Genomic DNA, 26,888 nt, shown 5'->3' with positions numbered 1-26,888 from the left:
GACTGTGTCTTTGAGCCAGGCAGCAGCTCAGGTCAGTGAGAGCTGACGGAGAATCTAAGTGTTTTTCATTCGAGTGCAAACTTTTCTGTTGCGGACCATCTGCGGTCCACTGGATCGAGCTCGTCCTGATGACACCTCCCCCTGACGGCCCAGGTACATTAAAATTCTCATCACGACCACATCACATGGAAAATAACACGATACTTTCCCCGTGAAACTTTGCGTGATTTGAAGAAAACTGCCTGATACAAAGCTCAGTGATTCACATTTGAATGATTCATTTAAATACTCTTCTGACGCGGTGCCTCGTTAGTACATCCCAGCAGCTGCTTTTTAAGGCCAAACGAGGCTCCACCATGCGTGATGTGACGGCAGCCTGTGGAATATAAAGAGGTGGAAACTTGATTTGAAAATGGCTTTACGGAGGAGAAAGGAAAGACTAAAGCAGGCCAGTCTGAAACACGTGAGCTGCAGCTACCAAAGACCGTCTCTGGCATTAAAGCTGGACGGGTCAGGTAACAGGCTTTGGGCAGCATTTCAAATCCATGCTATCTGTGTCCACGGAAACACAGACACAGGAGGCCTACGGATGGAAAAAGCTACTTAAAAAAAACAGACTTCACAGAGCTCTCTGCGGCAAAAAGGGGTACATACCCTGTGCAAAAATAAACTGAAGAGTCTCAGAGGACACCCACCGCAGAGACACAATCAGGACACAACATACAGACTGACTGGGCAGGAAGTACTACAACGAGCAGCTTGGTGCCGTTTTAATTCGTCCTTCATGCTTTCTGTGTATGCGTTTATTCTCTACACCTACAGATGCAAAGAGACACAAAAGAATACGTGCCTTTATCTGACTATCATGAGTAATAAGGGCATACAGAGAGATGTATGACATGCAACGGCACTCATAAATCAAACCAGTTAGAGGGTACAAGCTGTGAACATTACCCCAAAACAATGTTTCTAACACTCGTCAGCAGTGAGTACAAATCCTCATCAGCGCTGCCATGAGACAAAGCCAAATACTGAAATTTATCTTTTAAAAAAATGCAAGTTGCTAGGCAACAGCCACAGAGGAGGCTTAGGGGGTGAACATGGCTGCCACACATGACTTCAGAAGCTAAACCCCGTCTGTCTGCCAACAGCCAGGCGTCCCGGAGTGGCTGCAGTCTGCTCCTGAAGAGCACGGCTCGGGACGCTACATCACATGGGCGTTACACAGTCCCTGTCTGACCTGACCTTTTATCTTTGTAAACACCTTTTTAAGGAGGAGAAGAAGCAGCGATGGACCGATGGGATCAATTTCCACAAAAAGGTTTTCTCCCACAACAGAATCTAAGAAGTACTGAAATACACAAACACACACAAACGTCTGCGGCCTGTTCAACAGCGTCCCGATTTCAGACAGTGAGCTCTTACGTGCTAATACTGGGTCAAAGATGGGTTCAGAAACTATAACCAGGAGGTCCTGCTGCAAGTCAGTGACAAAAAAAAGAAAGAAAAGAAGATTTTTCCTTCTTTTAATTCATTACGATTTTTATTTTTTCAGCATGCTCAAAGTTAAAATTAAATATTTTTATCAGTTTTTTTTAACACTCCTAGCCGCCCCGCTAAAGAGCAGCTGCCAGATTCACCATCAGGCACACTGGATAGAAGAGGAAAGATGCTCATCCTGCAGCGTGAACAGGCTTCACAGATGTCTCGCCACACTTTTAATCTAGCTGCACGCCGTCTCGTCCCTTTGTGGCATACGTTATCCTGTTATCATTTGGATATAGAAAACATCATTGGTAAAATCCACCAAGAGGACAGTATCTCAGTGTAGTTTGTGTCCGATGCTGTAAGACTGGGTCTGTTATGTTTCTTGTTTTGCCTCTCCCTGCATCATCTATTATTTGTCCTGCTTGTCATTTTTGTGCATATTTTTAAATCTGCAAAAATAAAACAAAACATGTGGGCTGTTATTGTTTATTACTGACAGCCGAATTACATATTTTGCCCTGAAGATGAAAGCAAAGAAATGCACTTAGCACCGTTCTGGTACCTCAGCCTGTGGGCGTTAAAAACCGTGGACTCTCAGAGTGGCAGCATATGTGATTTCATCTAAAGCGCCAAGTCAACGGATCTTTTCAGGCACCAAAATCTACTTTGAAATGGTTTTCCAGTGTAATCACAGCGCGGTGTAATCAATATTTACATTGTTTATCTCGATAATTAATTTCATGCAGATCGAATCACAAACAAAAATACGCTCGTTTGTTTCCTCGTCCTAAAACCAGCCTTGACGTGTGGCAGACACTCTAAAAGTTGACACGCCAACAAAAATATTTTCATATAGTTTATGTTACTTTTGCTTATTATCAAACAATTAACATTTAATATTTCAGTCAACATATAATTTTTCAGAAAGTCCCTCCTTCTCCTCCGTCTTTTCCTTATTTCCTTCTCTACCCGTAACCATTCTGCAGTAACTCAACTCCTCCTTTACAGCATATGCTCCCTATAAATGCACACGACCCCTAAATGTGCACTGAAAGCGCTCCGTGCTGTCTGAACATGCGGCGCTGCACTCTCAACATTAAATCACTGTGCAACACTCAGCCGCCCCATGTTGTGCACACGGCTGTGAAGCCTAGCTCACATGTATTGGTGTATACCAGCCTCACAGTGCCCACTACAGAAGAAGAAAGTAATTAGACATAATGAGCAGCTTAAATGGCAGAAACATGCACAGCTGCCCACATGTGCAGCCATCAACCACCATCTCACAGCGCTCCGTGAGCGGGCTGGTTAAAGACAGAGGAGTGCTGTTTGTATATATTAGGCTGTTTTTACCAGAACATCCACAGAACATCGGTTTTAGAAAAGTGACCTTTATGGCTGCGCAAATCATATTTATCCCTGAAGCTGCGTCCACGCTGGAAGCAATCTGCTCGCCCCGCATCACTTTGGAGCTGAGCGCTGGTCGCTTGTGGACATTTCAGGGTCTGGTTGCCTAGGTAACCCTCTAATGTATTTACCGCCAGGTCATATGTCAGTCCACAGTATCCTGCACTCTCATTGGTAGACGCTTAAACCGCTCGCCTGGACATTGAGAAAAGTTTATCTCAGGTCTCGCCCACTTGGTTATTTCAGCGAATGTCAATCACCACATTACCTGAGGTGAACGGCACAGTCACCTTAGGTCCTTTCAGGGTCACAGGGCAGCTGTCACAGGCCCTGAGATCCTGCTCAATATACAGTAAGAAAGCAAAGCTGCAATTTCTCATATTTCATCAGCTGCATGTATCAAATCATTTGCATTTTTGTTGGTCGATTTTAAGACTAGCTGCCAGTTATCTGTCTGTAAACAGTAACTTAATAATTTCAGCTTCTGTCTCACCAAAACAAAGGCTGCTTAACAGCACGGCATGTGCAGAAACAGGACTGTTGATTCAGTTCACTCTGCTTCCTGCAGGGGAGCTCACTTTGGGCCCTGCCCTGTATGAGACTGCAGAGGATCGAGCCACTATGGCACAGTCAGTAGTGCCCCGTCACTGAACTACATACACTAAGGATAACATTTAGGGTTCAGTTAGCAGCATAAGTGCTGAGCGTGATGATAATAAATGTAGTGTCAGTGTTGTTGCTAGAAATACAGTATCTCTCTGGCTTTCCTCAGAGCAGATGTACTGCCAGGATTTGTTTATGCCACACACACTGAGATAGAGATGCAGCCTGCTTACTAAACAGGCAGTTCATTTTCTACAGCAGCCCATATGGGTCCTCAGTGTCCATGTGTCCTGTCAGATTTCAGCCCCTCTGAAGGGTCATCACATACAACATATAATTTCGTACTGGTGCGCACTGAACATGTACTCCACCTGATGGTGTTAATCAGCCTCAGCAGAGTACAAAGTGAATACTTTCTGGTAACGTTGACCATACAGAGTGCTGTGGGCCTGAGTCCTCAAACACAGACGTTGGCATTTTGCACGAGTGTCGTCTCAAAGATGTCTGAAATGTGGTCTGTGTTTCAGCACGGAGGCCCGGTGGTCAGGACTGACAGCAAGCAGATCCTGGGTTCAGACCAGCTAGAGCTCTTCTGCGTGGCATCTGCATGTTTCTCCATATGATATATCCATAAGACATACTGCATGGTTAAATATGGTTAAGGCTGACTAAAGTTTTTGTTCTACAGCATCGAAAAATGAATGAATGCTGAAGCCTTTTTCCATCTAGAGATTTGTGTGTGTTTTACATCTGTGGTGTGCTTTAACACCCTAAAAGTTGCTTCTAGGTATAGTTTTACAAACCCATGCATACATGGAGCAGCTGCCACCAGGGTGCTGTGCCAGAAGAATGTGTAACAGCTGGTAATGCAGCTACCTCTCTTTATGCTGGTGCTGTTTCTGATTCTTTAGCCCTGCCAGAGCAAACTAAGAGAACGCTCCACAGCTGGACTGCTGTGGCATCCCTTCCTGTGCAAACCAACTTTTCAACTATCCCGCACTCATCCTGCACATAGTGTCATTACCGTCGGGCTGCACGCTGTTGGCTCCCTGCAGCCTCTGTGTTTGTCGAATTTCCACGAGCCGCAGACACCAACGCAGACCCACAAATTCTGCACATGTATCCTAAACATTTTTGTCACACAGACTTGTTTTCCTGAGATAATCCAAAAGCTAAAGTAAAACTCCCTCTGGCTTTTTGTCGAGGACGACCACAGAGACGTTCACATTACGTAAGAAAGCTTATAGAAGACAAAAACTGAAATAGATTTTTTTCCTGTGCCTCAAAATTGATTTTTTTTTCTAGAAAATGATGAAGTTTATTGGCAAACATAATATTTAACAAATAAGCTCAGAAAAACTGGAAATTTCAAGGAAAGCAGTTAAAGTGGGAAGATTCAGAAATCCATTAACCTGAAAGCACACACACACACACACACACACACTATCACATCACTGTGATCACTGTGTGTGATGTGATAGTGTCGGCTGAATGAGGCGTGGACCACAGCTCTACTGATCAGTGCATCCAGATTTATGTCACTGCAGCCAATCAGAGGCGTTAACCGCTCAAAGTCAAACGTGTGCAACCTCGACGTGCAGCCTGGGAAACACGGGCTAACCCAATTACATCTGCAGCTCCAGACACGAGGCTGACGTGCTGTACAAATCTCCTTAATATGAAACAGATCATATCAGGACACAGAGCAGCAGCGAGGGTTGCAGCGCTCCCCTGCCTGTTTAAAAACCCCTCTGTAATGCTTTCTGCCCTTGCCACAGGCTTTGTTACACTTTGATTAAGTACGTTTAGCACTTGAGTGTTTACTACAAGGACTGACGCATGAGTCAGTTTACAATAAATGTGGTGTTGGGGGTCATACTTAATCTTTAAACTGATTCTAATACAGCTGAAACATCAGCAGCTAATACAAGGACCCGTGTATTAGCTGCTCCAAAAATCCACAGTTTCTTTTGCTTTCCATTAGTATAGCTACTATATACAGACAGCCATATACGTCTACTATATATGCAACATGAGCCCCATATCCAGCCTTCATCTCTTGATGCTAAAAGCTTTAGAAACTGGCAAAGAGGCCTCATTTTACTTTCCAATTTATTATATGAAGACACACACACTGACATTCCCACCACATATCCTGCAGTATGCTCAGCACGAAACATGTGATGTGTAAATATCATCTTTCTCAGCATCAGCTCTGTTTGTCCAGCTCACATGGCGGCACGTGGGGATGAATGAAGAGAAAGACCTGGTTGAAATTTGCTGCCTTTTTCCAGCTTCATTACAGTCAGAAAAAGGCTCGGATCTTTCCAAACTTTATCAAGGTCTGCAACTTCCTGTCACACAAATCAGATGAGTCACACACTCCATTATTTTGTAGGAAAGCCATGCTCCTGACTATATATTTATAGTAAAGCTGGGCAAAGTGGTGACGCAACAAAAACAACTGTTCTGTCCACCTGCACAGAGATCAGCTGCTCAGACGCTTCCTGAACGAGGTTGCTGGTGGCCTAGTGTTGTGACAGATGGGTTGAAATTGTTGATGATGTGTGCATTTTGTGTCCAAGCTGTTTCATACGTGACGCCTATTACTAAGCCACACAATTTAGGGGAGAGCCCCAAGAGAAACAGCAAAACAGGAGGGTGCCAAAATATCAGAGAAGCCCGATAAAACAGTTGGCAGGTATGCATCATATGCGTGGGACCTGTAACACATCAGCAGGCCGAAGTCCACATGAAATACTCCACACGACATCTTTTATTCTCTCTGTCTCTACCTGGCATCTGTCAGTCAGACACTACACAATAACATACAAAACAATTCCAGTTGCACATCCTCTGAATCTAATGGGCAAAAAAAACCTGAGTGACACTGAAATTTATCTGCAAGGCAGGAAAACTACATCAGTGGGAAGGCCGGCTGCACTTACCTTTTCAATTTTGTCCAGCCATTCCTTATTCTGGGCCAACTCGGCCATAAAAGCCTGGTGCTTCAGCCATTTCTTATGAAGCTTCTGGGTCTCGTCTCGGCTGCTGTCCCTCGCCATTAGCATCTTCTCGCACACCCAATCCCCCAGCTGGGTGAGAGACACAGAGACACGGAGGGAGGTGTTGGTATTAGACAGTTACAGTAAATAGCTGTGAGGTGTTGACGCTGTGGAGAGGGATTCCTCTTTTCAAAAGATACGAACAGATCAAAACACCCATCAGCTGGAACATGATGAAACAGTTTCATGCATCTGTGAGTCCATTAGTTTGTTATGCAGAAAAACTAGATGCAAACTAAAGTGTACTGTAACTAAACACGCAAAATACAAGGTCAAACACACATACATTAAAATTTAATGATGCACAGCAAGCACATGTAAGCAGACACACGTGCAGCAACAAGCATGGCGGCTGACATATACATGTGCACAAGCATCACGGTGTCCTCAGCTTCAACACACCCACACATCACCCCTACACACACACACACACACAGACACACACCTGCTCTCCATCAGAGAGTAAAATGTGTACATTACATGTGTACAGAGACCAACCGCGTGAGGAAAAAGAACCTCACGCCTGCGCTGAAAGCATCACCAAAATATTCAGGTCATCATCGGCTCCCTCGTCTCTGCCTCATCAACATTCTCATACCTGCGTGTCATATTTCCAGCCGCACCGGCAGCCCTCCCCCTAACCCGGCTGTAAAGAGAATAGCCTGTTTACCGGCAGTGTTTAGCAGGAGCAGCCCACAGGGTTGTGGCAGCTGCAGGCAGCTGCTGGTATCCGCATCCTCGCTGGTCTGCTGTCACACACATGCAAAGACGCTCTTCACCGCAGAGCCAGAAAGAGAAAGAAAAACGAGGACGGAAAGAAAAGAGGGGTGCCTTCTGACGAGCCAAATACCCCAGGCAGTGATGCAAAGGTAAGGGGAAAATGCCAGGCAGGTGGGGAAATAACAATCCTGGAGGGAAGAGATGGACTGGAAGCTGAGGCTGCGCTACCCTCTCTTTCCTCTCTCTCTGTACACTCAGCCAGGAGAGAGAGGAGGGGCGGGGGCGGATCAGTGACGAGAGAAAGAGCGAGGATGACTGAGAGAAGAAGAAGAAGAAGAAGAAAAAAAAACCTCCTTCCCAAAACAATAAAATGGCAGGCAGCCGAGCCAGTACGCGGATGCTCCTCCCCTTTCCTCACACCTTTAGCGAGCGGGCAGCTGAGGCAGCGAATGGGCTGCCGGGCTGGTTGGAGGAGAGATGAAGTGTAGAAGGAGGGGAGGAGAGGGAGGAGCAAAACCCTGGGATTGGGATTTTGGGGGGCAGGGGGATGCAGGCAAAGCCTCCAGGCTCACCGGTCACAGCTAATAACAGCGAGCTGGGGAAGGTGGAGGGGCACGGTGAACACTTTAAATGGTGCACGAAGATGGATGTATGAGAGGGACTCCACGCAGAGGAAGAGATTCTTTTATTTCTGCTTTAACTGACTGAAACCCGCCAGCGTGCATTAACAGCTGAGCTCACGACTCTTCTACAGCTGCTTTTGTTTTATCTTTCCCCTCCCTCTCTATGCACATCACCCTCTTCTATCATCCCTCTCCTCCTCTCTGCAGCAGTCCCAGGCAGCTGCACTCTCTGTCTCCAGCTCGCCTGACACTGCTGCAGTGGCAAAGCACAGAGAAACGCGAGAGAGGAACAGTAAAGGGCTGGGATGCTAAAAAGAAGGGGGCTGATAGTGGGTAGAATGAATGATGCATTTGTATTTGGACAGATCTACTACAACAGACCAAGGCCAGATTTCTGTCCTATTCCCCTCCATTTGTCACCTCATCCTTGAACTATCATCACACAGAACTGATGGGTAACACGCCTCACATGTCTGCACGCATGCATAAATCAGCAGACAAAAGTGTGCTTCGCGCTTACACGCAGAGGTCGTACACGCGCACACACATGCACGAGCACAGTATCAGGACTACAGACGTCATGGAGGGTCACGGCCTGATGCCCCTCTAGAGACTGTAAATGGAACGAATGAGTAGGGGGGAGGAGAAGAGAGTTTCTAAGTGTGCACTGGGGGGAGGATGAATGAGAACATCTGACGTAAAAAGAGGAGACGGAAGGGGGGGGGGGGCATAATAGAAGAAAGAGGAGGGTCAGAGGAGGACTCAGTGTTTGAGTCATCATCGTGTGTTCAGGCTTCACCGCTGTCTCCCAATTTGCTAATAACAGACATAAAAAAAAAAAAAAAAAAACTTTTCACAAAGTTACTGAGGAGCTAAAATAATCCACCGACCAGCATCAGGGGAAATTTTATTCCCCTATTATACAGAAACACCAGTTAGTTGGCCAGTTCCATCAAAATATATATTTTCTTCAGTTTTAAAGCACTGGACTTCAGGAGGATGTTTGGATTAAGACTAAGATTATATTATATAAGACAGGTGCATGTAGGTTGAACCCACCCAGGAAAAGGAGACTCCCCTTCAGAGTATGAGAGGTCTGGGGCACAGATCCTGGGCACAGACACCGACTCAAAGACTGTGTTATCTGGGCACTAGGTGTCGCTGTTTGTTTTTTGGTCTGCACATGCTAACTGTAGAATGACCAACAACACCTTTAAAACATCCCGATCTTGCTGTCAGTCTCTCCAGCGTGATGCCAGTGTCAACAGAACCAGTTTCATAAATTTCCATAAAAACCAGCATGACACCACAAATCTGCTGGACCCAGTGTTGGTACCACGAGACCATGTCAGCGGCCGTAGGAGGGACTGCTGCAAGAAGCTCTCCACTGATTGGCCAATGCAGCTCCAAAATCCTGTCTGCCATGATTTCCTTCTTTCTGAAATGAACCCAGCTTCTGCTAGTAATGCAGGTTTGAGCAATGCTATGCACTGGTATGCATTTCTCAGACCTGCCAAAATGTAGTCTCCTCCTCAGCAGGCCCCGATGCAGATCTGGCTCTGCACTGTGACGGCACTGCGTCAGTGTGAACAGGGTATCTGACACTCAAAGAGGAGTGATCCCTCTTCTGGGCCTGGCTACAGCTTGTTTTGGTTTTTTTTCCTTTTGCTCCCCAAATGCAGTCACACACCCGAATATGCTGAATCACAATAGTTTATATAAAAAAAAATCCCCTCATTCACTGAGCTGATGTGATGGTGTTTGTGATGGCAGAAATACCTGCGAGACAATAGTGTCATTAACTTAAGAGACCTGATGAGTCCAGGGCTAATGCTAGGTCACTGCAGAACAGTGAAACCCAGCATACAAGAAGCTGCCCAACCTAAAAGCACTGGGAGGTTCGAGGGCATTTACAGAGCAGCTTAGCATGTGTTACATCTATCTGTCTATGTGGATACCTGCTATTTTTATCCTTTCAGCCTTTGGGCATACACCTGCTCTTTACTCAAAACAAACCAGGAGGGGAGTCCAGGTAAAAAGCCACCACATGACCTGCGGTGAACTGAGTGCACTTCTTCGGTCCTCTTTTGTCCTGAAGACAGTGTAGTACTGTGGATAAAGTGGCTGATGGCAGACTTTAATGATGCAGCTTCATTTTTTTTCAGTGTTTTTGGGCTGAGGATCTATCCACAACACACAGCCACCATTTCCTGGAACAGTGTCACGGTCGCTGTAATTGTTGTGAGTCATGATACGCTGCTGGCATTAATATTAAATGAAGTGTAATATGGACGGTCAGTAAGGGAGATGTGATGTTCTGCTTCCTCTTGGTGACATGAGCCATTCTTGCTGCTCTTGTCCAATAATCACGGCCTAGTAGCTGATCTTTGATTTCACTGTGTCTCTCCCTTTGACACCATCTGCGGTGCTGCCCTGCTCCTTCCCATCTCCTCCTTATATAGATTTTCCAGGGCGTCTCCAAAGTCTTTGTCATTCACCAGTGTCCAGACTCCAGATGGTCCATTCATTGTCTCCTATCTTCATCTGTTGCTTCTCATCCGGGTCTAATGTCTAAAATACTTTACTGTAGCAAAATGTTTCTTCACAAATGATCTTCTATTTAGCCAAACTTATACACGTCTCAATTCTCTCATCTACTTATAGAACCAGGGTCGTGGTGAGGTCGGGATCTGTCCCAGGGGCAGTTAGGGTTACACCTGCTGTTAATTTACAATCACCAATGAACCTAACAAGCACAAAGGCCACACAGGCTCAGGGAGTACACTGCTGACCACTGTGCAGCCCCCAAACACAAACATTTAAAGAAGGTCAGAGCAAAGGACAGCTGGTTTCTTCAGTTTCTTATCTCAGGCTGAGAAAAGCAAAACAAAAAAAAATAATAAGAAGTTAGGTGTGGATGTCACTGATGGCTGCTGGGACAGGTGAGGCAGGTAGAAGCACAAGGAACAAAAATAAATGTCATGTGGTGCAAATACAACCTTAGAAAACTACTGAGGGTCTGACCTTGATGATTTTCTGCCAATTTGCATAAAGCATGAACTTAAACTATAAGTAACAGTATAAACTGTAAATGTGTTTCGTCAGTGTGTGTGTAAATGAGTCAGTGAGTGGACAGAGAGCAGCAGTGAGCAGCAGGAAGCACGAGGATGCAGCCTGGCCCAAAAACAGAAGAACACACCCTGCCAGCAGAGAGCTCAGGTTCCTACAGACTGACGCAGTGTCACTCACCCGCTGCTACACACACACACACACACACACACACACACACACACACACACACACACACACACACACACACACACACAGGCACGGCGAGTCCCTTTGCCTCCTCTGTTTATAGAGACATGCATTCAACATACATGCACACAGATAAATATGTGGCTGATACACACACACACTCTCATGTATACAGTGAGGCACACTCTTCCTCCTTTGAATTAGTGATGAGGGCCTGTGCTGCTGAATAATTCAGGACAGACAAAGAGAGAAAGTTGCTGAAACCACACATGGTTTTGGCTCAGGAAGAAGTCAGTGACTCTGCTGGGTGAGCGCAAAAACTGCAGGGGGAGAGCAGAGGGGAGCCGTGTGCACACACACACACACACACACACACACACACACACACACACACACACACACAAACACAGCATTGTGATTAAAGAGGGTCTCCTCAAAATCCTTTTTTATCTCTGCTCATTGTTTACATGTTTTGGGAAAGCGCTCAAAATCAGGCCAACAAAGCAGGAACTAAAGCAATAAAGTTGAGTGCAGGGCTTTTCCTGCACTCAAAGATTTTGGGGAAGCCAAAGCCAAAAAAAAAAACCCAAAAACCCAGTTTTGTTAACTGAGGTTTTATTTACTGGAGCATAACACACATTTTTGGTTATGAAATTGCAGGAAAATGCTGTGTTTTCCTTCATAAGCAGCACAGATTCATTCCCTTTACTGTATGAGTGTCGTCAGCCTCCAAAGGCTGAGCCAGGAAAAGCTCTGCAGTGGCTTAAATAAATGTCTGCCTCTGAATCTAAAGAACAGGGAAGAAACGTAAACAAAGCCACTAACTATACATTAAATTATCAACAGCGACCTGTGTTTGAACCACTATGACAATGACAGTGGGATAGTTTAACCTTATGGCAGACATTTTCTTTTCCTCTCTCACTGATTTCATTCATTTCGTCCCGAGTCCCTCTGCAGGTCACAAAGAAGTGAAACTCCTACATCCAGCCCGTTAGCCTCTTACCTCGTGACAGTCCTGGAGAAACCTCTGAAGTTCCCACTGGTCGTTCAGTTTTTCCAGCCACTGCTGGGCCAGCTCTCGGTTCTGGTTCCCCCTGAAAGAGTGACAGAGATGGAGCCTTCAGTTTCACGTTAAAATCACTACATTACAATAACTATATTAATCAGGTGGTCTTGTTTTCTTGGATATTTTGCAGTTGAAAGCAAAATATTAATGACACAGTTATTATTAGATAAGCATATTTTAAATATAGCATCTCTTCATTATAATCATTAGAAATGTACTCAGTTATTCATGTTTTTTAATGTGTTCACCAGCAAAAGGGCAAAAACTGCTTCAGTGGCTGCACCTTTATGGAAGAACACCACATCACAACAAACAGTCGCCTCAAAGTGCTTTATATTGTAAGGTACTCCCGGACCATCAGCACTGGCACTCCTCAGGGCTGTGTCCTCTCTCCTCTGCTCTTCTCCCTGTATACCAACTGCTGCACCTCTGACCACCAGTCTGTCAAGCTTATTAAGTTTGCAGACGACATGACTCTCATCGGACTTATCTCAGACGGGGACGAGTCGGCCTACAGGATGGAGGTCAAACGTCTGGCGTCCTGGTGCAGCCACAATAACCTGGTACTGAACGCCCAGAAGACAGTGGAGATTATAGTGGACTTTAGGAAGCACACAGCCCCTCTACCCTCCATCATCCTGACTGACACCCCCATCACCACAGTGGACTCTTCTCGCTTCCTGGGAACTACCATCACCCAGGACCTCAAGTGGGAGCCCACCATCACCTCTGTCGTCAAAAAGGCCCAGCAGAGGATGTACTTCCTGCGGCAGTTGAAGAAATTCAACTTGCCAGCAAGGACCATGGTGCAGTTCTATACTGCCATCATTGAGTCCATCCTCACCTCCTCCATCACTGTGTGGTACGCTGGAGCCACCACTAGGGACAAACAGAGACTACAGCGCGTTGTGCACTCTGCTGAGAAGGTGATTGGCTGTAACCTCCCATCTCTCCAGGACCTGTACACCTCCAGGACACTGAGGTGTGCAGGTCGGATCACAGCCGACCACTCTCACCCTGGGCACAGACTTTTTGACCCTCTCCCCTCAGGCAGGAGGCTACGGTCCATACGGACCAGAACCTCCCGCCATAAGAACAGTTTCTTCCCCTCTGCTGTTGGACTCATGAACAATTACCCTAAGACTGTTACTACCACCCTCCACAAACGCTGATGACCCTATGTCTATGCACCTGTCTGACTGCACTGATGTACATATTAGTGGAATATAGTCTACATTCTTCTATCTTTTAATTAGTCTCTGCACTGTATATTTTGTAATTTTGTAATATTGTGCTATAGTTATAGCTCTAATATCTCTGTATATTTGCAATTTGTATACTTGTATATTGTCTTATAGTTTTTATACTTATTTGTTTCTTTCTGTAAGCACGAAGTACCGCAGCAATTTCCTAATGCTGTGAACCTGTTCACCCATATGGCAATAAAAACCTTCTGATTCTGATTCTGATTCTGATTCTGAAGGTAAACACCCTACAATAATACAGATACACCAATCAGACGACCCCCTATGAGCAGCACTTGGTGACAGTGGGAAGGAAAAACTCCCTTTAACAGGAAGAAACCTCCATCAGAACCAGGCTCAGGGAGGGGGGGTCATCTGCTGTGAGGGGGGAGAGACAGAGATGAATAATAACTAATGATTAAATACAGAGTGGAGTATAAACAGAGTGAAAAGGAAGAACGCTTATGGGAGGCAGCCTAGGCCTATAGCAGCATAACTAAGGGAGGTTTCAGGGTCACCTGATCCAGGTCTAACTATAAGATTGATCATAAAGGAAAGTTTTAAGCCTAATCCTAAAAATAGAGAGGGTGTCTGTCTCCTGAATCCAAGCTGGGAGCTGGTTCCACAGAAGAGGGGCCTGAAAGCTGAAGGCTCTGCCTCCCATTCTACTCTTAAAGAACCACAAGTGAACTTATAATCACAACACTGACCCTGAATCCTGTACGTATGTGCCAACTACCAAAACTACAATTAGAGATTATTCAATATAGTGTATAGATCTCTGTGGATTACAGAATATTTCACAACTGTGATCAGTATCAGAGAGACATGTTAATGCTGCTTAAACATATGCATGTCTGGGGCTGTAATTTGTAGATAAAGAAAACAGTAACATGAGCTGAATACATACATTATAAACTGCACTGACCTTTGCTCTTTTGTCTGTCCCCAGTGCAGAAAAACAACAACATACGCTTCTTCTCATTCCTATTGTCGGACACTCACAAACTCTACACCCACAAATAAGAAGCCCCCCCCCCCACCACCACACACACACACACACACACACACTCTCAGCACAGCCTCAGCTTTCACAGAGATTTCACGGGCAGGTGTGAGTCCTGGACCAAACACAACACACTCTGTTCTGTGTCTTTTGTCTTGTTCATGCTTGTGAGACCCTTTGCTTTAAGTCTTTGTGTTACTGTTGTATTGTGTTAGGACAGCAGCTTATATTTTTGTGCTTTATAGTCAGCTTAATATACAGCTGGGACTCTGTGTTTACTGCAAAAGACTGAGACCTTTGAACAGACATCTAATATATTTAAAGGAAATCAAACTGCTGAGGTCTGTTACATGTGTGTGATCAGTATAGTTCAATGTATTAAAGCTGTGTTCACAGTGTCAGCTGCCCATGAGAGAATTACATTTTTCATGCTTTATTTTTATTTACATTAATCCTCGTTTATGAAGGAAATATTACTGCTATATTACAAAAACTGCTCCACACTGACCTTCACTATCCTCTAGTTCAGAGCTTGTTGAGATCACAGAGTTAAAAATCTAAACCCTTTCCTGATTTCGGTTTGGCTGTTCACTTGTTCATCATCATCATCATCATCATCATCACTGCCTCGTACCCTTCTGGACCGCTTTCAACCCAGCTGCTATTTTTAGACCATTTCCTGGAAGTCATATGTCTGTGTAGGTTCTCAGTCATCCAGGTCACGGCAGCCTCAAGAGCTTGGAACAAAAGCTTCCTGGAAGTCCTGTTCCAAACACTTTCATTGTGTACTCTCCATCTAGTACAGTACAGTACTCTGGGCACTTTTCAGTTGAAAAGTCCACAGTGTTCAGGACTGAGGCATCCAAGAGGCCCCGGGACAGACCCAGTACCTACTCCAACATGTAGGAAACACCTCACCTAGGAGGCATGCACAAGGCACCCTAGTTAGATGCCCAAACCACCTCAACTGGATCCTTGATGTGGAGGAGCAGCAGCCCATATGACCAGGCTCATCAATCTGTCTCTAAGGCTGAGCCCAGAAGCTCATCTCCACTTGTATCCATGATCGTGGGTCACTACCTACAGCTTATGGCCATAGATGATGGCAGGAACATACACTATACTGCCAAAAGTATTCACTCATTTTTAGTGGCAGTGGGGCAGAGGGTAGGCGTTCGCCTTGCAGCCGGAGGGTTGCAGGTTTGAGCCCCTGTCCCTGCGCTGCGTTGTGTCCTTGGGCAAGACACTTAAACCACATTGCCTAACGGTAGCGCCGGTCTCTGGCTGCATGACCGCAGACGCTCGTCTCTGGATGAGTGATCTGGAACCATCATTTCGTTGTGTGCCTTGTGTGCACAATGACAATGAGTTGAATCTAACATCTGATCTGCCTTCATACACATGAACCTGACTAACATCCATTCTTAATCCAGAGGCTTTAATATGATGTGGGCCCACCCTCTGCAGCTATAACAGCTTCAGCTCTTCTGGGAAGTCTTTCCACAGGTTTAGGAGTGTTTATGGGAATTTCTGACCATTCTTCCAGAAGCACATCTGTGAGGTCAGACACTGATGTTGGACAGAAGGCCTGGCTCACAGTCTCTGCTCTAATCCATCCCAAAGGTGTTCTATCAGGCTGAGGTCAGGACTCTGTGCAGGCCAGTCAAGTTCTTCCACACCAAACTGGCTCATCCATGTCTTTATGGAGCTGCTTTGTGCTCTGGTGTGCAGTCATGTTGGAACAGGAAGGGGCCATCCCCAAACTGTTCCCACAGAGTTGGAGCATCAAACTGTCCCAAATGTCTTGGTCTGCTGAAGCATTAAGAGTTCCTTTCACTGGAACTAAGGGGCCGAGCCCAACTCCTGAAAAACACCCCCACACCATAACCCCCCCCTCCACCAAACTTTACACAATGCAGTCAGACAGGTACCGTTCCCCTGGCAACCATCAAACCCAGACTCCTCCCTCTGATTGGCAGATGGAGAAGTGTGATTCATCCCTCCAGAGAACACGTCTCCACTGCTCTAGAGTCCAGTGGCGGCGTGCTTTACACCACTGCATCAACGCTCTGCATTGAGCTTGGTGATGGAAGGCTTGGATGCAGCTGCCATGGAAACCCATCCATGAAGCTCTCACTGTTCTTGAGCTGATCTGAAGGTCACATGAAGGTTGGAGGTCTGTAGTGATTGACTCTGCAGAAAGTTGGTGACCTCTGTGCACTATGACCCTCAGCATCCTCTGACCCCACTCTGTGATTTTATGCTGTCGTTCCCAATCGCTTCCACTTTGTTATAATCCCACTAACAGCTGACTGTGGAATATTTAGCAGTGACTGGACTTGTTGCACAGGTATCATCCGATCACGGTACCACGCTGGAACTCACTGAGCTCCTGAGAGCGACCCATTCTTTCACTGATGTCTGTAGAAGCAGTCTGCATGCCCAGGTGCTGGTTTATACACCTGTGGAAGAGACTGGAACACCTGAACTCAATGATCTGGATGGTGAGAGAAGACTTTTGGCATTATAGTGTAGATTGACCAGCAAATCACCAGCTTTGCATCACTTCAGACTTGGAGGTGCAAATTCTCATACCAGATAAGATTTTTACCCTTTTTTTTTTATAGGCACCTTTCCATAACTTTGTACTCACTCCTCATATTTTAGGCTATTAGCAATGCAATTTCCTTTCTCTTTATTTTTATGCATGTACAGTATGTGGCACCTGTTGGCAAGGGTGTCGATGCGCTCCCTGATGCGTTCAGAGTAGATGTTGCTCTGGCTGATCAGACTTTCTCCTGCTTCAATCACAGCTTTAATCCTGTGCAGGTTCAGCTCCATGGTGGTGGTGAAGTCCTTGTGTTTCTTTATAGCTGCTTCCACTGTTTCCACTGTGGTGGGCAGCTCCACGTGAGCAAGCGCAGACTCCTGGAAGATGAAGACCAGAGAAGTCAGGTGATTTTTTTTTCTGTTTCAAGAACTAAAAATTAAAGTGAAAGATGAAAACAGAGAGCCCGTGAGAAGAAGAGCTCAGAATAAATATGACTGAGTCTTGAATTTGCAGTGATGATGATGATGCAATGATGTTGATGTTTCATTATCAAATAGTGATGCATGGATTGGAGCTATTTGAATCCACATGCAAGAGTAAATCCTTCATCTGCCAGCCAAACTAGTTTTCCATTTTAGAGATATTCAACTGATCATACATTACCAATATCTGTCAGGCTCATATTTTACTGTCAGGAGGCTGTCTGTAAGGAAATACAACCCATCAGACTGTGGAAATATAAACCATCTCATCCAGCCCGCCTTACATGCCTCTCTCTCACAGCAGTTCTCCTCACTACTGCTGACTCTATCACTAGTTTCAGATGCATTTCATGCCCCCTTTCCCCCCAAAAAACATCCAGCTAAGAATCTATGGACAGTATCCTGCTGCTTTGCACTGGTGCCTTGCTCCTCTGGCACATCAGTGCACAGTGTAGGAGAGAAGTAAGAGGCCTTCTGCTGCTTCTAACTTTCTCACGGCTGCCATCTTTGAGCCTTCAATTATTTGCTGGTGGTTACTTCTGAAACTTTTGGACAGCTCTACAGTTTTTATGACCTGGCCACCCCGTATCTGCAGATTACCCACAGTACTTGTATCACTGCTGTGAAAGCAGCCAACACTATCAATCAGAGAATAATCCTAAATTATTGTAAACTTCTCACAGTCCCTGTTGTAATGGTTGGTTTTGTTGTGTTTCTTTGCATTTCAAGGTTCCCCTGATTTCTCTGATCTTTATTTGTCTTTTGGTTACTTCCTGTTTTACTTTGAAGGCTTTGTGTTTATTTCCTCTCCAGGGCAGGTTCAGCATACCCAGGGTATCTTTCCATTATCTGCCTTCGCCCACCCCTAACATCAGCAATCACGCTCAGCCGTCTCTCAAAGGAGCTTATCAGCTCGATAAGTCGGCCCTGGGTGTCCCGGTCCAGCTATGAGTGTTTGTATGAAGGGGGGTTAGTAGCAGTCAGAGACATGGCTAAGTTAAGACTACTGGCAGCAGAGCACCGGATTTTACAAAGGAAGATGAAACTAAGATGTTAGAAATATGAAGTTATTTAAACACATAATAGCTGCAGGCAGAGTGAGTGTATGTGAAAGGAGAAGAACTGTACAGTAGTTCAGTATTCAAAGTGATGTATGAATGCCTGCGTGCTTTAAGCGCTTCGGTCAGTGAGACTGGAAACTGCTACTATATTGATAAAGTGTAACCTATTTAAATCTGGGAAGGAGAGCCGGGAGGCAAAAATCCCCACTGTGTAAGTTAACCTCTCATCATTCGGACACAGGAGAATCTGATGGATTACAACTGGTATAAATTCATGTCTGATGTGTGTAAAATAGTTTTAATTTTTATTCTTTGAGCTACAGCCTCGTTCATACCTGCTGACCTCAATCCTGACCTGCAGCATAAGTTACCATGCCAACACAGCCTCTTTGGTAACCCTGAAGTTACCAGGATGAGACCAAATCCTGCATTAGTCTCACCTGTTTGTTTCCACCTGCATTTTCTTTGTGTGAAGTTCTGACTTTCACTGTATTTGTCAGCTCATTTGTTTAGAAACTGACTAACCCTAACACTCAAACAAAACAGGCAGATGTTGCTGATAACAACATTTGATGAATTACTGTTACTGGTCTTTACAAGCTCATATTCAAACTCTACAATTAAATAATTAACATCCTCTGACCTCTCGTGTTCCCATTTGATCAGGAAGGATTATTCCTAAAAATGTTAGTTTGTTCTGTCACACAACAAACCACTGCATTACAAACGTATCTCATTCTTGAATGCAAAGAAAATTGATTAACAGGGCGATAAAGACAGAGATCAGCAGCCTGGAAAATCTTTGATACTTATTGAAAAAGAAATGCTGCTGTCTCTAAATCAACCCCTCGAGCTAATAAGAAGAGCTGCTCCCTTGTAAAGACCTGTTACCAAACCAAAAGAGACGTCCCAGCCAACACACACACACACACACACACACACACACACACACACACACACACACACACACACACACACACACACACACACACACACACACACACACACACACACACACTTTGCCTGTGACATTTCAGATTAGAAAACTAAACCTTTCTACATGTAATACAGGGATGAAACACAGACGCGCTGCAGACCGAGGACTGACACAGCTGCACCTGTACAGCTGGTGTTTGTCACCTGTACTCTAATACATTATATATGACAATACACTTTTATTGCCATCTCACTGCTCTGTCAAATCTGTTTGCCGAAGGGCAGACGATTAGAATAAAACTGGCTAAAAAGGAAGGTGGTCTTAAAGGGAGAGGAGCTAAGAAGCTTGTTTCACACAGAGGATGAACTAAGGCACGAATGGTAAATCATGTAAAGCTACTCTAGTACAGTCCAAGAGCTGAAAATGAGCTATTTCGCTAATGCGCTGAACAAAGAGTGATTTTTGTAAATGGACTTGTAATTCTTATGTGAAGAATATTTAGCTGATAGGAACTTGTATAATTTGCGCAATCCTATAAATACCACAATAACATCATACGCCGGTAACACAGAAACAGACACGAGCATCAGAAGACTGCCAACATTTCTTCCTCCTACACCTCATCAAGGAGCTAGAATAGACGTATAGAATTACTCGAAGCTGCCTGCTTCCTTAATAGCTCCTGCTTTAACACCCCACAACACAGACACACTGCAAAAACACACACACACACACACACGCGCGCGGTCTCTCCTCTATCTTTTGCTGGCCGAGCTGTAAGCCAACACCCGGTGTAGCCGATCCTCTGCTGCAGTCACCGGGCATCATTAACTCTGTTTACAGAGACTTCCATCTGTTCAGGTGATGCAATAATAAGTATCTTAAATACTGCGTTTACTTGACCATCATTTAAACTGACTTAAGCATGAAGGTATAGCAGTAGTTGCATTAGCAGACTATACAATGTCTCCATACATTTTCCCATCAGCCACTGACCTCAGCGCATATTAACATATTTCAGGCAGGCCTGCATGGATGTTAGGCTGTAACACTGATCAACTGAGCCAACTCTAACTCCTCACCTTGGTTCACTATTATATGTGCAGAGGAGGTAGGATTTATTTCTGCTGCTCAAAATATAAGAACAGCGAATGGGATTTGTCTCCCTCAGCAGCAGCAGCAGCAGCAGCAGCCTTGAGAGGCTCTGAAAACATCACCTAAAAGCTGCAGTGTAAAAGCACTTTTCATGGATGCTGCATGCAGCAGTGATTTTCATCTACACTGTAAATACTGAGTTCATATTACTTAAAATTACCTAGAATGTGAACATTACTTGTTAATGCTGAGGAGACTGCACTTTTTGATGGTCTGTCTTATTGTAATTATGTGTTTGAGTTCAAACAACTTAATATCATCAGGTTTTGCACCTGCTAAAAATCTAGTTTACACCAGTTTTAACAGACTGGATTAATGAGCAGCAGCATGGTGGCGTGGTGGTTAGCAGAGCTTCCTCAAGGCTAGAATGACATCTAGAAGGTCTGTGTTTGATTCCACCTTGGCCCAAGTGTCTCGCTGTGTGGAGTTTGAAATATTAGATCTTTGTGTCTCTTTGTTTTTTCACCCTCTGGTTCTCTACTTGTACAGTTTTTTATTGTTACATGGACAAATGTTACTTGTAAATGTTAATGTACCAGCATTCAGCAGGGCTGAGTTTTATCATGTTTGTTTATTTACCAAATTTAAACAGACACAGTTCAACATTGTAAAAAATACATTTGTTACTGAGCAGCCTGGTGGTTAGCACTGCTGCCTCACAGCTAGAATAGCTATCTAATAATCTGGGTTTGATTCCACCTTGGCCCGGGCCGCTTGCTGTGTGGAGTTTGTATGTTCTCTCTGTGTCTGCGTGGGTTTCCTCCCACAATCTGAAGACATGCAGTTACTGGGGTTAGGTTAACTATCCATCCATCCATTCACTTCTGCTTATCCTGTTCAGGGTCGGGGGGGGCTGGAGCCTATCCCAGCTGTCATAGGGTGAGAGGCAGGATACACCCTGAACAGGGCTAACACAGGGAGACAAACAACCTTCCATGCTCTCATTCACACCTCTGGGCAATTTAGAGTAGCCAATTAACCTAACCCCAGTAAGTGCATGTGTTTGTGGGAGGAAACCCACGCAAGCACGGGGAGAACATGCAAACTCCACACAGGGCGAGGGAGAGGCCTGGGCCAAGGTGGAATTGAACCCACGGTGGCAGCAGTGCTAACCACTGCGCCACCGTGCTGCCCATTAGTTAGGTTAACTAGTCACTCTGAATTGCCCACAGGTGTGAATGGTTGTCTGTCTCTCTCTGTATCAGCCCTGCAACAGGCTGGTGACCTGTATGGGGTCTGCCCTGCATCTTGCATCTTACTGCCTTGTCAGCTGGGAGAGGCTCCCACGACCATGAAAAGGATAGGGGGATTGATTAAAAGACATTTTAATTTTTCACGAACTGTAAAAGATAAGTTTGGTCAATTAGAGCATATAATTTAGTTCAACTGGTAATGGAGTAGTGCTTACTTAACAAGCTGAGTTAAATAAATGGGTGGTGAATGATTTCAGTTACTGAAACTCTGTTATTAGTACATTCAACTTAGATCCTCCATTTCATTCCAAAAGGGCCTCAAGTACATTGAACATAGTCCACTGCACTTATTCAACTAATGTTTCATTACTTAAAAAATTTAAGGCAACCAGTTACCTTGGTTTTGTTAAGTAGATTCAACTTATCTGGGTTTACAGTGTAGCCGTCAAATGCAGCTGAACTGAACTTTTCTAATAGCTCAAAAGTTGCTCAAGCAGATTTCTTTGACTTTAACAACTGCTGCACATAAAGCATCTTAATGCAATTTATTATTACACAAGGTGACAATGTCATATATAACTGTTCCAAATTTCAGGCCAATCCAACAAAGCTTTTAATGATATTTCCTGTTATATGATGAAGAAAGCGATGCTGCCAGTCTCACCTGATTGTTGAGGAAGGATTCAGCCTGTTTGACGTCACGCAGGAATAGATGAAAAATGTGAGCCTGGACCAGAACTTCTCTCCTGCTTTCCCACATCTCCAGCAGCTTGTTCCAGCCGACATCGAGCTTCTGGAGCCACTGCTGCAGGGCGGCCTGAGGGAGAGGAGCCTCCTCGGACTCCAGGAGCTCGTTCATGGCTTGCAGGCGCTCGTAGTCCTCTTCATACCTTCGTAAAAATAAACAGACCTGCACAGTTATTCTCTGGACCCATAATTAGATTTAATTTTGTAAACAAACAAAAAAAGAGTTTTGTTGTCCTTCAGTCACCTACCGTCCAATCTCCTCCTTGAGAGCGGCGTGCTCGTTGATGAGCTTCTCTGCCTCCTCCAGGTCATTGGGCAGCTGGTCTGAGGCAGCGGCTGTCTGCGTCTGGACCAACCAGGTGAGGAATGAATCCAGGTCCTGACAACACACACACACAGGAACCCGATTCAAATGTCATTAATTATATGTTGGATCATACTGTGGACATTCGTTAACAGTTATTCTCTATAGAACTTTTTCATTGTTCTCTTTACTGAGCCGTGCAACCCTTGGTGTGACAGAAGATGATAGAGATGGTGGCAAATAATCTGCTGTGGCGACCCCTAAAGGGAGCACCCGAAAGAAGAAAAAAAAAAAAAAAAAAAAAATATATATATATATATATATATATATATATATATGGTAAATGGACTAGCTCTTATATAGCGCTTTTCTACTCAGTATGAGCACTCAAAGCGCTATTACAACATGTTTACATTCACCCATGCACTCCCATTCATACAAGCACTTCCATGTTTGCTAAGCTAAGTGCTTTATAATTAACTATCATTCACACACATTCATACTCCGACGGGACGGTCGGAGAGCAACTTGGGGTTAAGTATCTTGCCCAAGGATACATTGGCATGTAGCCTGGAGGTCTTCCTCATCTGTACCTGTATGAAGCTCTGCAGCCTGCTGGCCACCATCAGTGAGTCCTCACATCCCTGCAGCGTCCGTTTGAGCTCCTCCCACTCCACGCTGATGCCATCAAAATGCACAAGAACCTCCATGGCCCGAACCGGGTGACTGGTGGCCAGATGCTCTGCCTCTTCCTGCACCGCCAAACAGAAACACCGTTATGGTGGTTCTAGCCTTTGATGCCCCTGTCTGTGATATTTTTTGATGATGTCCTACCTGTAAGTGCAGTAGCTTGGGCTCCAGGACAGACAGGGCTCCCTCCATAGTAGAAAGGCGTCTCTGCAGAGCGAGGACTCCTCCCAAATCGCTGCCCACATACTGAGTGGCATCGATGGCTTTCCTCTTGTCCTGGATCTGGGACTTGATCTCGGCACACTCCAGCAGGTAGTTCTGCAGACGTAACATCGAGTCCAGCTGATCTTTCTTCTGCTCAACCAGCTCCACAATGCTGTTCCACCTGGAGAGGTGAGACAGAGACAGAGGAGCGTGGTACTGTGGAGAAAACTTGTGTGATTTATGCCTATCACTTGCTTTTTGCAAAAGATTTGTTTTAGCTGTGTATATTTACTAGGTGTGTAACAATTGTCCACAAATGTCCACAGTCCTGACACAGGTCCTGATGATGCTGAGTCTGTTTGGATGACAACCTTAAACCTGCATGAAATTTTTAGCTCATACTAAGTTAAAGTTTTCAGTTTAAATCAAAAAATGCGGCAGGCATGTCGAGCAGCAGTGCTCTGCATAACAAACACAGCTGAAGGGATTCAGCCATAGCTGTGCATGTTGCTAATATTTAAAAAGCTAAATGTCACACAGACGCAGTGTTAATTTTGTTGAAGAAATATTTTCGTCACAGTTTTCATCAATGACCCTTTTATTCATGACAAAACGAGAGGATAACTAAATAAAAACGACCTAAAAGGATAAAAACGATGACGAAATTAATTGACACTTTTGACAACGAATGAAAATGAGATGAAAATGCTGGGCGGGGACGAAATCCAATCAGAACTGATTTAATTTTGTGGCAGGGCGGGACAAGTTAGGAAAACATCCAATCAAATGCACAGCTGCACAAATTTTCTCTAAACCCGGGAAGACCAAACTAGCCTGTGATTGGTCGTTCCTTCCAATAGAACTAAGTTATGTAAACAATGTCAGCAGGGAGAAAGAGAAGAGCCGATTATGGACACATTTGTCCTTTGATGTTGTGACAAACATAATTTAGTCTTCTGAATAGTTTTAGTTTAACTATTGTAAGAATTCAGTTGACTAAAACATAAAGGGTGTAAAATGTAAATGCTTTTTCTTCAGTTCCCTTGAATTAGTCATTATACACACTTACACAAAATTAAACATTTATTCAAAGTTATGGAATATTATTAATAATATTAACATTAGCGTGTCACCTGCTTCCCACACACCTGATCATTAACACCACCTTACTGAGATAATACAGCATTTTACAGCAGGATGCTCTGAAAGGTACAGGGCAGTGTTCAGGACTAAGATTATAAAGGCTAATCCACCGCGGTGTGGAGATTTTCTCTGAACACAAACTGGGAAAAAGGACTAAAAACCGTGTGTTCTTCGTCGACTAAAACTAGACTAAAACTAAAACTGTTCAGATGACTAAATTATGACTAAAACTAAATCAAAATTTGCTGTCAAAATTAACAGACGAAGGCCAAATTCAGCAACAACACCCTGATGATGTGACGATGCTCTCTTTGTAACCGTATAATTAAGATTTCTTTGTGTTAATTGTGACTCTGACGCTCTGCACCATCAGACACAAGCTAAGCTCACTGCTGTTTTGACCTGATCTGATTCACGTGAGACACTTGTTCGCATCCACTCTGCTGTGTGTGGCTTTAGCGCAGGCTCCGTCTGCCTCACACACCGTCATCCAATATGTTCACCTGAATCTCCTCCAGACCAGCGGATCTCAGTACACACCCATTCAGCCAAGAAACACACACACACGCACAGAGACACACAAACACAAAAGCTTGTGACTGTAATGAGGTAATGTCAGAGAGGCAGACAGAGCGCTCAGCAGGCAGCCAGGAAAATGTCTCAGTCGCCTCAGAAAGCCGTCTTAAAAATGATCAGTAAAGATTTTATTTTGAAAAACCCGTTATAGGAAGAAAGTAATCATGTAATTATGTTGTAGTTACAAAAACCTGCCTGAAAATTGGGCAACTGTTACAGTTCTGATTCTGCGTTTCCCTCATACCTGTTTTCTTACTTAAATAAATCAAACACGACCTGTAACGACCTCTTTTTTCCCCTCTCAGCTGTTCTCAGCTGGTCTTCCTCTTTCTCTCCTGCCTGGCAGCTCCATACTCAACATGTCCAAACCATCTCAGCCTCGACTCTCTAACTTTATCTCCATCCTGCTCACTCCCACCTCCAGCTCGGCCTCCTGTCTTCTTGTCAGTGCAGCGTTGTATTTAATATCATCAAATTAAGTTAATATATTGTGCACAATATACTGGAACACAGTTTTATTCAGTAATACCAGAGAGCTGCTTGTATGTTTGTTTTTGAATTTGTGATTCTTGGCTGGCCCCATCTTGAATGAGGAAGCCAACACAGATGGTCACCCTAAGACCGACTCTGTATGCGCCAAGGTCAGCGCACTCACCCGGCCATCACGGACTGGTGGCCAGACGTAACTGGTCAATGAATTTTGCTGAGACATTTAAGCAGAAAAAAGCCGTCCTCTCTCAGGGTCTGCGTGGACAGAGAACGGCGTGGCATTTGTTCACCGCTCTGGTGTTATGAGCAGATATGCTGGTGTGTCGGCACTCTGGACTGAGCCGTTAATGGAGCTGTGATGTTGTGATACTGAGGGTGCGCTATAGAACTTGCATACTTTCTAGAAGTACTGTGGTCAAAGCAGTTTGCGTGTGATGAGCTGTAAACAGGCGTTGCCTCACGTTAGCAGTAGTAGTATTAGTATGACGATCAGCGGTGGTGGTATTCCTAGTTTAGGATTAGAGTTTTCTGTTACTAGCAGTGTTTGCTATTCTACTAGCATCAGTTCAAGTCCTGGCTCAGCGTTGTGTGTATAGTAAAGCAGGTGGATGTCAGCAGCATTACTGGTGGCAGGTGTGGTAGTGTTTGGAATTTGTAACATTGTAATCACTGCTGTTCCAGTACCTGGAGTTGAGGTGGTCTTGACAACCTCTGACCTCTGTGGAAGATGGATGTCCTCCATCCAGGAGCTGCTGAACTATCTGATTAACATCCAGGATCCTTCCCATCAGGCTGTTCATCTCCTGGTCCAGGCTCTCAAATCTGAAACATGGGGGTTGTAGCTCTGAATTGTAAAATTTGGACTCGGTCAGT

The 26,888-nt window shown here is 44.7% G+C and overlaps 1 protein-coding gene across 1 annotated transcript in view; it reads right to left on the bottom strand.

Moving 5' to 3' along the window:
• Positions 1 to 26,888, bottom strand: part of sptbn4b (spectrin, beta, non-erythrocytic 4b) — a 99,676-nt gene that overhangs the window by 33,094 nt on the left and 39,694 nt on the right. The window contains exons 18-25 of the mRNA XM_030743706.1: positions 26,700 to 26,837; positions 23,748 to 23,988; positions 23,507 to 23,665; positions 22,858 to 22,988; positions 22,527 to 22,752; positions 17,209 to 17,411; positions 12,171 to 12,261; positions 6,447 to 6,593 (exon numbers count right to left, since the gene is read on the bottom strand). Of these exons, the coding sequence (XP_030599566.1) occupies positions 6,447 to 6,593; positions 12,171 to 12,261; positions 17,209 to 17,411; positions 22,527 to 22,752; positions 22,858 to 22,988; positions 23,507 to 23,665; positions 23,748 to 23,988; positions 26,700 to 26,837 (1,336 nt within the window). The remainder of the gene's footprint in view (positions 1 to 6,446; positions 6,594 to 12,170; positions 12,262 to 17,208; positions 17,412 to 22,526; positions 22,753 to 22,857; positions 22,989 to 23,506; positions 23,666 to 23,747; positions 23,989 to 26,699; positions 26,838 to 26,888) is intronic.

Source organism: Archocentrus centrarchus, chromosome 13 (genome assembly GCF_007364275.1).
Source record: "Archocentrus centrarchus isolate MPI-CPG fArcCen1 chromosome 13, fArcCen1, whole genome shotgun sequence".
NCBI lineage: Eukaryota > Metazoa > Chordata > Actinopteri > Cichliformes > Cichlidae > Archocentrus > Archocentrus centrarchus.
The sequence above is the reverse complement of the archived record's forward strand: the minus strand, read 5'-3'. Positions and strand labels throughout refer to the sequence as shown.